General features: G+C 42.4%; 1 protein-coding gene across 3 annotated transcripts in view; it reads right to left on the bottom strand.

Annotated features, from left to right (window-relative positions):
* The window catches only part of Rxfp1 (relaxin family peptide receptor 1), a 104,008-nt gene that overhangs the window by 64,587 nt on the left and 26,432 nt on the right, over nucleotides 1–12,989 (bottom strand). For 2 of the 3 annotated variants that reach the window (XM_048424760.3, XM_085682505.2), the window contains exon 2: nucleotides 2,353–2,490. In XM_048424760.3, coding sequence (XP_048280717.3) covers nucleotides 2,353–2,490 — 138 coding nt within the window. Of the gene's footprint in view, nucleotides 1–2,352; nucleotides 2,491–12,989 lie in introns of those variants that run through there. The other variant, XM_085682506.2, reaches the window with a different exon arrangement.

The following is a 12,989-nucleotide window of genomic DNA, read 5'->3' as shown; positions in this document are numbered from 1 at the left end:
ACACATAAAATGGAAAATACATAGAGAGTCTGGATGATGTATATTATTGTATTTTCATTGAATGTTTTGACTGTGAATGAACTAAGTACAGAGAGACATTTTATTGTATGGGCTGCTAAGCTAAACCAACATAATATTTTAAAGGTATACTGGCTTCAAAATTTGGGTCTAAGGATATGTTGTTTTATAAAAGAGGTTCTGCTTTTGTTTTCACAGAGGTCAGAAAGCTTTGGATTCCTTACCAGCTAATATGGTTTGATCAAACAAGACCCCCTGAAGCAATGGCCCAGATGGTCCAGCATCCACAACAGCTTCAGGACTTCTGGCTGAGATAGACCTACTACACAGGATGCCCCATGTAAGACCTGATTAACAACACCCCAACCAGTAGGAAGCAGTTAGGAGAGAACTTTGCCCAAATTCTCAAATATTGTTTAAATGTTTGCTTTCCTTTAAAGGGTGATATGACATAAAGATCAATACTTTGCATTGGTATGGATCTTGGTTCATTGTTATAAATTTAAGGTCAATTTTGTTATTTGTATATTTATGCTCTTGATTAAGGTATTGTGTTTATGTAACTCATTTAAAAATGTAATATATAATTAAGAAATACAGGCTAATAGATAGTCATCTATAATATTCAAGTTTGTAGTTATGTTAATTAGCTTTTCTAGATGTACAGAGATATATTTCAGATGAACAGGTATTCTTCAACCCTTTCATAGACTTTCAGAATAGCCATATAAAATGTTTTAAGAACTTAGACTTTTCTCAACAGTGAGTCATTCATGTCTGCTTCTGGAAGCACCAATTACTTCAGAGAAGTTGAAAGGCATTAAAAAAACTCATTATAGAATTTGCCTGCAATGGGACAAGGCTAGCCATTTGGGCAAGAAACTGCTCTCGCCTGGATTGCTTGATGGTATACTATGTAAACTGGACATGCAACACCCACAGAAAAATGACTGCTGAACTTGCCAAAATTGAGACTGTCCTTTGGGGTTCCTGCTTCATGAAAGAGTTTTCCAGACATTCTGCAGGAAACAGAAGAAAGTAACTGACAAACTGCCAATATAGGTGAAATAGTCTTTCAAATTTCTTGTTGCATGGAAAACTCTGTGAGATACTATGGGCCTGTAGGCTAATTTTGGATGCCCCAATGTTACAGAAGAACTCTGGGTGATTGTCCAGGCAGTGGAATGTCTCTGTCAATTCTAGAGTTTTGGAAATTGCTTACAATATACTTCCTGTTTATTTATATTTCCTGTTTACTTATATTACTGTTTAATATTATATTTTTTTCTGGGGTTTTTGATGGAGTTGAAGAGTGATATAGTTACAGTTTTCCTTAGTTATGATAAAAGATAAATTATATATACAACTTTAGACTCACAAAGATATGATAGATGATAGAATATTTTCCTTAATTTGTCAAATATAAGTAGACTAAATATTGTAACTATAGTTCTTTCTCGGTAACTGTTTTGTTGTATGTAATCTTGCTATGTTAAAGTTAAAATCTTCCTTTTTCTTTGGACAGAAAAGGTAAAAAGGTATGGGAAGTCCTTCTGTATGTATGTTGCATTTATTGGTTAATGAATAAAACTGCTTTGGCCTATGGCAGGGCAGAATAGAGTAAGACAGGAATTCCAAGCAGATAGAGAATGAAAAAAGGCAGAGTCAGGGAAATGCCATGTAGCTGCCTAAGGAGAAAGATGCCCACCCATAGGCCACAGTCTTGTGGTAAAAGTGATAAAATATAAAATAATAGGAATGGGTTAATTTAAGATGTAGGTGTTAGTTAATAAGAAGCCTAAACTAAGGCAGGTGGTGGTGATGCACACCTTTAATCCCAGCACTTGGGAGGCAGAGGCAGGTGGATCTCTGTGAATTCGAAACCAGTCTGGTCTACAAGAGCTAGTTTCAGGACAGGCTCCAAAGCTAGAGAGAAACCCTGTCTTGAAAAACAAAGCAAAACAAAAACAAAACAAAACAAAACAAAACAAAACAAAACAAAGAAAGGAAGGAAGGAAGGAAGGAAGAAAGAAAGAAATAAGGAAGGAAGATGCCTAAGCTAATAGACCAAGTAGTGTTTTCATTAATATAGTTTATGTGTGATTATTTCGGATCTGGGTGGCTGGGAATGAGCAAGCAGTCTCCGACTACACCTCCAGGGCAAATAATTCTCCTTTGTGCTGAGAACTTGGTCTTGGGGTGTCTTGTGCCGATTCTGCTCCTTTCCCAAAGTAGATTTGGAAGCAAATCAGCCGCCTGCCCATGCGCACACTCTTCGTTCAGTTCTCTTCCGGGTTGGCGTGGCCAGGCCTTTCGACCCAGCCCCTCACTCACCGCAGTTATCCTCGTCTGCTCGGTTCCCACAGTCGTCCACACCGTTGCAGTGAAGCAGCTGGGGCAAGCACTTGGTGATGTTCCCACAGGGGAAGGAACCAAGGGGACAGCTGACATCCTGTGCCCTCCCAGGAGTGACTGGGGAAGAGGGAGAGAGATGCGATATTTAGAGATGGTTAATACACACATAGCACAAAAGGTAGGTCCGCCCTCATAGTTCCCACATGTTTGTTCCTTGGACCGGTTAGAGCAGGAACCCGACATGACCATCTATAGTGGCTGTGGCTGCTTTCTAGAGTCTCTGCCTCACTAGAATGCTCTTACTGGCTTCTGTTCCTAGGATTTTCTTGCCAACTTCTCTTTCATTATCCACTGCCCCCACACCTCTGAGTGCCAAAGGGGTGGGGATTGAACCTATGACCTCCCACATGCTAGGTAAGCATTCTGCCACTGAACCATGTGGCCAGCTCTTCACTCTAGGAATATTTCCTCAGCCCTCTTTAATGAAAGTAGGCTTATACTTTAACCTCAGCTCCATTCCTCTCTCCTATAGAAAGCTGATGTGGGATGCCCCTCTGTATACTGTGAATACCATTGGTTAATAAACTGTCTTAGGCTTGTGCAGGGCGGAATAGAGGTAGGCAGGAAAAACTAAATTGAATGCTGGGAGAAAGAAGGTGGAGTCAGAAAAGCCATGTAGCCCCGGAGACAGACTCCAGACCGGTTGGAAATTTACCCGGTAAGCCATAGCCTTGTGGCGATACACAGATTAATGGAGATGGGTTAATTGAAGACATGAGTTAGCCAGAATATGCTTAAGCTATTGGTCAAATAGTATTGCAAATAATATGGTTTCTGTGTGATTATTTCGGGGCTGAGCAGCTGGGAACAAACAATTGGCCTCATACAACAGAAAGCTTTCAGCTTTTTAATTTTTATTTTTTAAAATCAAGAATGTCTTGTATCTTTACCATGGTCTCAGAGTCAAGGCTTTTCTGGTTTGAGGGCATCGAGAAGCCCATGCCCCATGCTCCTTTTGATAGTGGATGTTCCTAAGTGTGAGGTGCTGGCAAGACTGTGCCAGGACATTAGCTAAAACCCAGCTGCCGTCCTGGCAAGGATTGCTGTCTGTTGGGAGGGCAGGACCATATAAGTCAGTAGGTAGTTCCAAACTGAGAGGTGCACAGTGATGTGAAACCTGTGTTGTCATGGACACTAACTGTTGGGATCTGTCTAGTAGGCCTCTGAGAAACTGATCTGAGCAAGCTGAGAGCAGAATGAAGAGGGGGAATCAGTGGTGGAGCAGGAGGTGTCAGGGGTGTGTGTGTGGGAGGGGAGTGGGGTTAAGGTGAGGACCAGGTACCTTATGAGGTTGTGATGTAGTACAGTGAGCAGGCGTGTGTGGCTTGAGCTGGGGCTGAGGAGGCAGGCAAAGGTGAAAACTTTGACCTTTGTTTAAAGTGCAAGGGTAACAGACAAGGCCCTATAGCCTGGGTGGGACCTGGCCCTTCAGCTTGGGAGGGCATGTGACTTCCTAACATTCTTTCGGCTGCTGGAGCCGAGTCACCAGTCTCAGAGGGTGAGAGCGGGAGCAGCGGCTGCTGAGGAGACTGAAGGATGATGGAAGCGAGAAAATAGACACATTTCACACATACATCACAGTTAGAGGAGCCAATGAAAGCACCTCGAACAGCCAGGGGCAAGGCTGTGCCTTCACTTAGTCGCCTGAGATGTGATGGGAGTGCGAGGAGACGCGGCACGTTGCACCTCGGCTCCATCCTTCACCAGAGCCTCGAGCTGTTCAGCTTCCTTACTCAGCTCAGCGTTAGACCCACTCGCCACCACACCACCTTTTAGAGACCCACGAACCCACGAACCCACGAACCCATCTTTCTTCTCCAGCCCTGCTTCCCTGTCTTATGCCTTTTCCAGTTCCCAGGACCCCTAAGGCACCATTCTCTCTCTTCACACTTTTTCTTGGAGAGCTAGAAACCGGTCTTGCTGGAATTCCTTCCTCAGACTATACTGTTTTGTGAGATTCTACTCTTACTAGGTAAATATTTATTTATTGATAGAAAATTTGAGATTATATTTTTAAGAGAGACTATGTTCCGAGTATTCCAAACCAACCTAAAATTAAATGACTTTTACCCCTACGAGTGCACAGCAGAACAAAGAACACAATGGGAACTTTGAAACCTCAAAGAGTTGGGCTCATTCATTGTCCCTGGCAGACCTCAACCTAAAACAAAGGCAGTTAACAAAGGGACATTACACCTTGGTTCCCAAATTCTCTTATGTGCTTTTTCATCTTATGATGACAGAAGAAAGAAACAAAATCCCTGACATTATTTGTCCCTTGAGGAGTTTGGGAAGGGACATGCCAAATAGGACAATTACAGGTGCAAACACAAGAATAACAATTGCCTCACAGATACTTGGAAGGACATGTATAGAGGAAACTTAGAGGAAACGCCATTGTCTCAAAGCTGTTGAAAGAATTGAAAGGTCCAGAAACCCTGACTTGGAAGGGCAAGCACACTGAGGATATAGCAGATGTTATTCTTTAGCGCTGTTTTCAGCGCACAGCAGAATAGATTGGAAGGTGTCTTTCCCATGTACGTCTGTATCCACACCAGCGGAGCCTCTCCCACCGCACCCTCAGGCCTCCACTAGACCGGTACATTTGTCAGACATCAAGGTGGACCAACACATCACTTCTGCCCGTTGTGTGCAGCATAGTTCATTCTTGGTCTTGTCAAATGGGATTTTGGCAAGTGTGTTCACCATGATTGTAAGGTTGGGGCTCATCAAACAAGACTCCAGGCCCTGGAGAGGTGGCTGTGGCTAAGTGCACCTCGCTCTTACAGGAGAACTGAGTTTGGTTCCAAGCACCCAAGTAAGATGTCTCACAACTTCCTGTAGCTCCAGCTCTTTGGGGATCCACACCAGAGGCCTCTGTGAGCAATTGCATGTGTGTGCATTCTGCCATACAGAAATACACACATGCAGCCCCCCTCACGCCCTTATGGACAAAATCTGGCAAAGGAATCATAGTACCTGTGCCATAGGCTATGGTGTGAAGAGTATTCTCGCTTGTGAGGTTATCTTAAAAGTCATCATCAATTCGTCAACCCCTCCAATAGCTGATTAACTCGCAGTGGAAACTAAGATTCGTGTATCCCAGAACAGAGATCTCAAGAGCACATCTGTGTTGATATTGGTATTTATTATCTTCTTTATTAAACTCTGAAGAATGAACTTTAAAGAGCAGGCTTAAAAGCAAAAACAAAACAAAACAAAACTTCTTTGACAGGTTCTCAGTCTCCAGCCCCAGCAACTGTTTAAAGTTTTAGCTGTATGAACACAGCTGTGCTTTCACGCTGCTGGTTCGAAAATGCTGAGTCATTTGTTTTTGTTAGTACCACGTTTTTATGCTCTTTTTGTTTTTAATAATACCAGGGTTAAGCACAGGGCCTCTGAAATGCATACACTCTGTTAGTGCGATAAATTCCCAGCTATGTCTTATCTCTTAAACTGAAATGTATATTCAATATGGATGCAGCTTTTCGATGATAGTACCATGAAATTAGTCTACTTTCATAACATTATGATATTATACTATAATTATAATATAATTAATATCATAATAGATTGATGTTAATTTACAATTTTAAATTCTCAAACTGACAGAGCACCTGCAAATATGGGCTAAGAATCTTTTCATCTTCCTGAAATATCCGAGAGTAAAGTGCTCCCCCGCTATTACCCCCAGACACTGTGCTGTATATTCCCTACAAGCAAAGGCATTCTCCCACAACACGACACAACCATCAAAATCACATTAACATTGAGATGCCATTGCCACGGGAGCCTCAGCTTCTATTTAAGCTGGGGCTCCCAAATATCCTGTAAGTAAATGGGCCAAGTTTAGACTTAGCCCCCGAGCTGACTTGTTATGTCTTTAGTTTTATCTGGAGCCACTTTTGGTTCTTTTAAAAATCGTTATTATTGTGTATATGTGCAGAATGTGGGGATGAGCGGGCAAGGGTACCAGGGTACATGTGTGAAGGCTGGAAGACAGCTCTGAGGAGTTAGTTGTCTCCTCTAAATAGGTTCCAGGGATTGAACTAATGATGAATGCTTAGCCAGCTGATCCATCTTACTGGTCTCTTTGTACTCCTAGCCCCAAATTTCTTCATCTTTGGTGGTGGGAACCTCAAGCTGGCTTTGATCCTCTCAAGCCTCAACAGAACCCACTGGTCTCTGAGGACTTCCACGCTTTTGGGCACTGAACGATTTTTCCAGAATCATCTATTTTGCCTGTTGTGGCTTTTAAACCCACCATTTCTCTGAGTTCTGACTCCTCGGGGGTTGAATCATGTTTAGAAACCAAGTTAAGGACTCAGCACACAAGGCTACTGGGATGTTGTTTCTCCAGTGTCGTCGGTGGACGGACTGGGACTGTGTAGTTGTTCAGACCCTGAGATTAAGAGTCTCAAGCTCTACCAACTGAGCTAGCCGGGCGGGACAGAAACCCCAACAAGCCAGTCCTCATGTTACTGTATGTATGCATGTATATATATATATATGTATATATATATTTAAAATGTATTTTATTAAAAATTTATTTATATGAATGTGTGTGTCTGTATATCACACATACGTGGGTGCTGAGGAGGGCAACAAAGGGTGTTAGACACCCTGAAACTGAAGTTCAGGCAGTTGTGAGCTGCCCAGTCAGAGAACAGGAAGCAAGTTTGAATGCCCTGGAAAAAAGGTGTGATTTCTTAACTGCTGAACCATCTCTCCAACCCCAAATTTCTCTCTCTCTCTCTCTCTCTCTCTCTCTCTCTCTCTCTCTCTCTCCTTCTGTTTCTCTCTCTTCCTCCTTCCCTCCCTCCCTCCCTTCATTTCTTTTTTTCCCTTTTTGAGACATACCCTCTTATATTGCCAAAACTGGTTTTTCACTCGTATCCCCTAACCCTAGATTCCCAGGTACCTGTGGTTACAAGTAAGCATCACTGTGTCTGTCTACACCTGCACTTTAATCAGAAAAAAATGTATGAAATATATATAAGCAGCATTGAAATGCTGAAGAAAAGTTGACATTTTCCATATTTAAAATTCATTTTATTGGATTTGTTTAGAATTTTAAGCAAACATTTGAACCATATAAAATAAAATTAGTTCACATGTAAGATTTTCTTCAAATAATAGTTCAATATGTTTGTGAAGGGTTTTGTAAGGAGCTCAGTTCACTCAACTTAAGCTGAAATTGGTGAGTTAGAAAGTGAGGATGATTTCCCAACCTGAAAGATTATGAATAGAATAGTAAGATCTGAAACTAGGTTTTATGATTGTGCACATAGTAAACTCACATCACTGTTAGATACAAGTGTGGCTGGCACTGTTGGCTTGCTGGTTACCTGGCTATCCCAGAAACCCTGCCCTCTCACTGCCTCCCCATGAAGGGACTGGAAAGAACAACTTTCCTGGCTCTCTTGCTTTCAGTTGGCTACAACACATTCTTCTGGCCATGGAGACCGCACATGGGCTCCCCAGGAAGTCCTGGAGGAGCTCGCATTCATGAAACTAGACAAAAGCCACTGTTGCCATGCCTTCCATGTTCCAGCCTCCACCATGAGAAGGCATGTAAACCCTCAGCAGCCTCTTCCCAGCTGTGATTTGCAAGCACCAACACACGAAAGGAGCTCACTGATGTCGAGTCAAACTTGCTGACCTTGGAATCACTAGCCCACCAGGTTCTTTTCAGTGAGAAGAATAAACCTCTGTTGGTTTAGACTTGGAGGGTCATATTTATTTCTTCTAATGACTGAATTTCCAGTATACTGGGTGTGGTGGCACATGCCTTTAATCCCAGCACTGGGGAGGTAGAGGCAGGAAGATCTCTGAGGGTTCTAAGTCAGTCTGGTCTACATAGTGGGTTCCAGGACAATCAGAGCGACATAGTGAGACTCTTTCCCAAACAAAATTAAACCAAACAAACAAACAAGAAGGAAACACTAGTGTCTTTTCCCCCACACAGTTTCCTTTTAAAGATGAGAAATTTCAGGTCAGGTTGACAATCTGTTTGAAAGGATGAGAGACTCGCCAGAGAGATGGATGGAGGGTACATACTAAAGTAGCGGTAAGTGGCCCTGTTGGGAGAATTCATGATGGCCTGATTAGAGACCTTCCTGATCTATCGCATCTCCATTGGTACCTAGCTGGATGGAAGCAAAGAGCGTTGGCAAAGGGGACATTGTGACAGTGGCAAGTAGGTACGGTGTGCTCTGTGTGACAGGCTGGTCCCAGTGGCCCTGCAGCCTTGAGTTCACACTCTCCACACAAGCTGGGGAGGAGCAGCCAGAGCAGAGCCTGGGTCCTTCTGCTTCCTGAAAATACCATGCCAGAGTCCCCAGGCTGTGGAGGAGAACTTGACTTTCCCTTTGGGTGAAAGGGCCTACTAAACATTAAAATACCCTGCAGCTTTATACTTTAGTTTTCCATGAATGAATAGTCACAGTTCTGAGGTTCCTTTGGCCTGATGGTGAATTTCACTTCTCATTTGATTTTATGTATTAAGCTAATGCCAATTCAGTAATATCACCGAAGCAGAGGAAAGCATTTAACATTACTGCAGAATTTTATAGGAATATCAATTTTCTATTGAAAAGGCAAGTGCATCTCTCAACTGCCTTCCTGCTGTCCCAGTTTGCAAGTTATACCCTTGCAATTTATATTAGGAAAAGAAGCAGTCTTTCTTTGTTAATACGCAAGCCATTAATTCAGCATTTGCAGCCACTTGTCTTAATGGTGAATACTTAATTGTCATGGAAATATTTGCAAAGCACACCTGTCTCTGGTATGATGGAAGAAAAGCAGTCAGTCTGGGGACTCCATGGGCTAGGGCCCCTAGCCTTCATCTGTCACCTCCACAGATCCGTGAGTTTCTGAAAGCCTCGACCTTAGCTTTTATTATGAGGGAAATCAGTGAGTACAATAACTCAATGGCTTTCCTTCCTCCCAAATAGACCCTTCTGCTTACATGTCATTTTATGTAATTATGTCATTATTATCATATCATGTCATGTCATGTCAAATCATATCATATCATATCATATCATATCATTAAATCTAGGTTCTGTATATGAGAGAGGCAAAGTGATATTGATATTTATCTTTCTATCCTCCATTGCCCTTTTGTTCTTTGTATTATCCCTGTTGTTCATTTATTTCCCAGCCTCCCAAACCCAAATAATCACACAGAAACTATATTAATTGCAACACTGTTTCGCCAATGGTTAATGCATATTTCTAGCTAGCTCTTACATCTTAAATTAACCAATTTCTATTATTCTGTATTCTTGTATTGCCACAAGGCTGTGGTTTACTGGGTAAGGTTCTGGCAGGTGTCTTTCTTCTTCAGCAGGTACATGGCATTCCCTTGACTCTGCCTTCTCTCTCTATATATCTCTGTTTGGATTTCCTGCCTAGCTCTATTCTGCTAAAGCCATTGGTGAAACAGATTTATTCATTAGCCGATAAAAGCAACACATATACAGAAGGACAGCTGACATCACTTCTTCCATCTTCAACATTCTCTATTTTTTTATGTCTTACGTGTGTGTGCGTGTGTGTGTGTGTGTGTGTGTGTGTGTAATTAAATCTTGACTGTTAAGATGAGAGAAACATGCAATAATTGTCTTTTTGAGACTGGATTATTTTATTTGACATGATCTCCAGTTCCATTCATTTTGTTGAATTACATAATACCATTTATGTAGATAATGCTTTTCTTTCTCTATTAATGATCATTGAAAATGATTTTATACTTTGGCTGTTGTGACTAGCGTTCCAACAAACATGGAAAACGTGGATGTTCAGGTGTCTCTGTGGTATATGCCCAGGAGTAGAATAGTTGAGTTGTATAGTAGTTCTATTTTTAGTTTTCTGAGGAACTTCCATAATAATGGGAAGCTATTCTTATTCGTACCAGCAGTGGACAGTTGAGAATAACCATTCTGATTGGCTTGAGAGATACTTTCCATTTCAATTCGTAGTCTCTCCAGAATGAGACTATTGGACATTTTTTTCAAATATAGGTTAGTCATTTGCCTGTCTTTCCCTTCCTATCTCCCTCCCACACTCCTTCCATCCCTCCTTCCCTCTTTCCCTTTCTTCCTTTCTCTCTATAAGTTGGGATCTCACTATGTACCTCTCACAGGCTTTGAATTGGATGAGATCTGCCTGCTTCTGCCTCTTGAATGCTGAGATTAAAGACAAGACATGCACAATCATGCCATCTGTATTTTTTTCTGTTGAGAATTATTCAGTTCATTTGCTCATTTGTTGGTGTGAGTTTTTGGATGTTGAATTTTTTTTTTTGAGTACTTTTTAGACTCTAGCCACGAATCCCTCGGCAGAGACTCTCTCCTGTTCTGTAGGCTACCTCCTAACTGCTGGTTGTTTGCTTTGACAGTAGTATACTTTAGTTTTCCATGAATGAATAGTCACAGTTCTGAGGTTCCTTTGGCCTGATGGTGAATTTCACTTCTCATTTGAAACAGAGCCCCGACTAACATGTGTCCCAGGTAGCTCAAAGTACAGGTAGCTGCAACTACATCTGGCTGGAAAAATATTTGATTGCCAACACGTAGAGGTTGTTACCGACATCTAGTGAGGCCAGGGTTGCTGATAAATATGTCACATGCATAGGGCAGTTTCTCTGCTCTAAAATCTCAGAAGAGTTTAGGCTGAGAGATGCAGAGCTATGTATGGATGTAGGATAAAAATGGCCGTGAAAGAACACCCTGGCCCCAAGACCAGAGCCAGGAAAACACAGCCTCCCCCTAACCGACTCAGGAATTGAAATCCAGCTAATCCCTGAGCACAAAATCTAACCAATCTGTGAGCTTGTCTCAGGAATTGAGATCCCTATCAACCCTACTCTGAAAGCTGTCACCCTGGAAAGCTCCACCCCGAAGAAATCCTGCGTAAGCTCTCTACTTGTTCAATTTGGGGCTGCCTTTTTCCACCATGGTAGAGGCAGCCCCTCAGCTAGACTCCTCCCTCCCAATCAATCTCTAGAGTGAGGTTGATTGTAGTTACTTTCTTTTGGGGAAGTGAAGCTGAACTGCTACATTTCCCTTAGCAGAGCAGATACATTGACCCCCTGGGAATCTCTCCAGAGCAGAGCTGTAATGGTTCTTCCCAGAGTGGTTCTTCTCAGAACAGAACTGTCACATTTTGGGTGGGAAACTTTCCCTTACTGGAACCAAGTTGTTACACTCTGGGGAAAATGAGCAGAGCTATAACCTTTCTCTAGAGCAGAGCGAGCCAAATTGTAACAACCTCACTGGGGAAACCCTCCCCTGCTGGATCAACATTGTTACACTTGCATTAGCAATCCTTTCCGGGAGCGAGGACCTTAACCCTTGGCAGGGGAGACCGTCTACCACTGGAACAGAGCTATAACAGCGGCAGGGAATTCCTCAGCTTCTGACAGCCAGGATACCTTTCCCTTCAGAGCTGTAACACTTCCAGGTACTCCTCAGCTTCTGACTACCAGGATGCTTTATACGTTTTCCTTCATAACTGCAACACTTACAACGGAGTAACTGGATTTCCATAATTGCCACAAAATATGTGAAAAACACACCCTAAAACAAGGAAAGGCTTATTTGGTTCAGAGTTTTTGTGGTGTTAGTCTATGACCAATGGCCTGTTGCATAGGGCAATACATCACAGTGAAATCTACAGCTCGCCTTTATGCCAGCCAGTCAGCAAAGAGGAAGAAGGAAGGACTGGGGTTTTGACATCCTCTTCAAATGTTAACATCCTTCCAAACGGTCCTACCTCTTAAAGATCCCTCTGTCTCTTATTAGTGTCACTGTCTGGGGACTAAGTTTAAAATATACCTCTATGGGACAGTCTTCCAAACCACAGAAACGCACAACAGAGACATCCACAGACTGCCCATTGCGGAGCAGGCAGTTAACTATTTTTAAGATTCCTTATCTTATTGTTGAGATTTTATAATTGATCCCAAGAGAATGAAGAAGTAGCTGGACACTAGCAAGTAGGGGATGAGCGCAGCTGCTCTGCTATTTTGGAAGCAGTGACGGTGTCTGTTTTGGATGAGAGTCTTGGGAAAAAGACTGCAGTTTATGCCACTAGTACCAGTGGGGAATTTCCATGTTAGTGATAACTGTGAGGATTATTGAACAACGGGCTGGGTTAGCATAGTCTATCCTGCTCAAGGTAGGGCGCACAGGCAGAGGGTATTTTCCGAAAGAGTGTGTTAGCACCACAAACCCATGTTAACATAAACAGATACAGCAGGAAACCAAGACGGCATGTTAGACTCTGTGTGAGATTTGAGATGTGTCTACTGAACACTCATGAAACATCTTGACGTAGTAAATCTGTATTGAGTGACTCAATGTCTGACCGAAATAGTCAAGACTTTTTTTTTAAATATTTATTTATTTATTTATTATGTATACAATATTCTGTCTGTGTGTATGTCTGCAGGCCAGAAGAGGGCGCCAGACCTCATCACAGATGGTTGTGAACCACCATGTGGTTGCTGGGAATTGAACTCAGGACCCTTGGAAGAGCAGGCAATGCTC

Source organism: Myodes glareolus, chromosome 20 (genome assembly GCF_982192425.1).
Source record: "Myodes glareolus chromosome 20, mMyoGla1.1, whole genome shotgun sequence".
In the NCBI taxonomy this organism is placed as follows: Eukaryota; Metazoa; Chordata; class Mammalia; order Rodentia; family Cricetidae; genus Myodes; species Myodes glareolus.
This window is presented reverse-complemented; position numbering and strand designations above follow the sequence as displayed.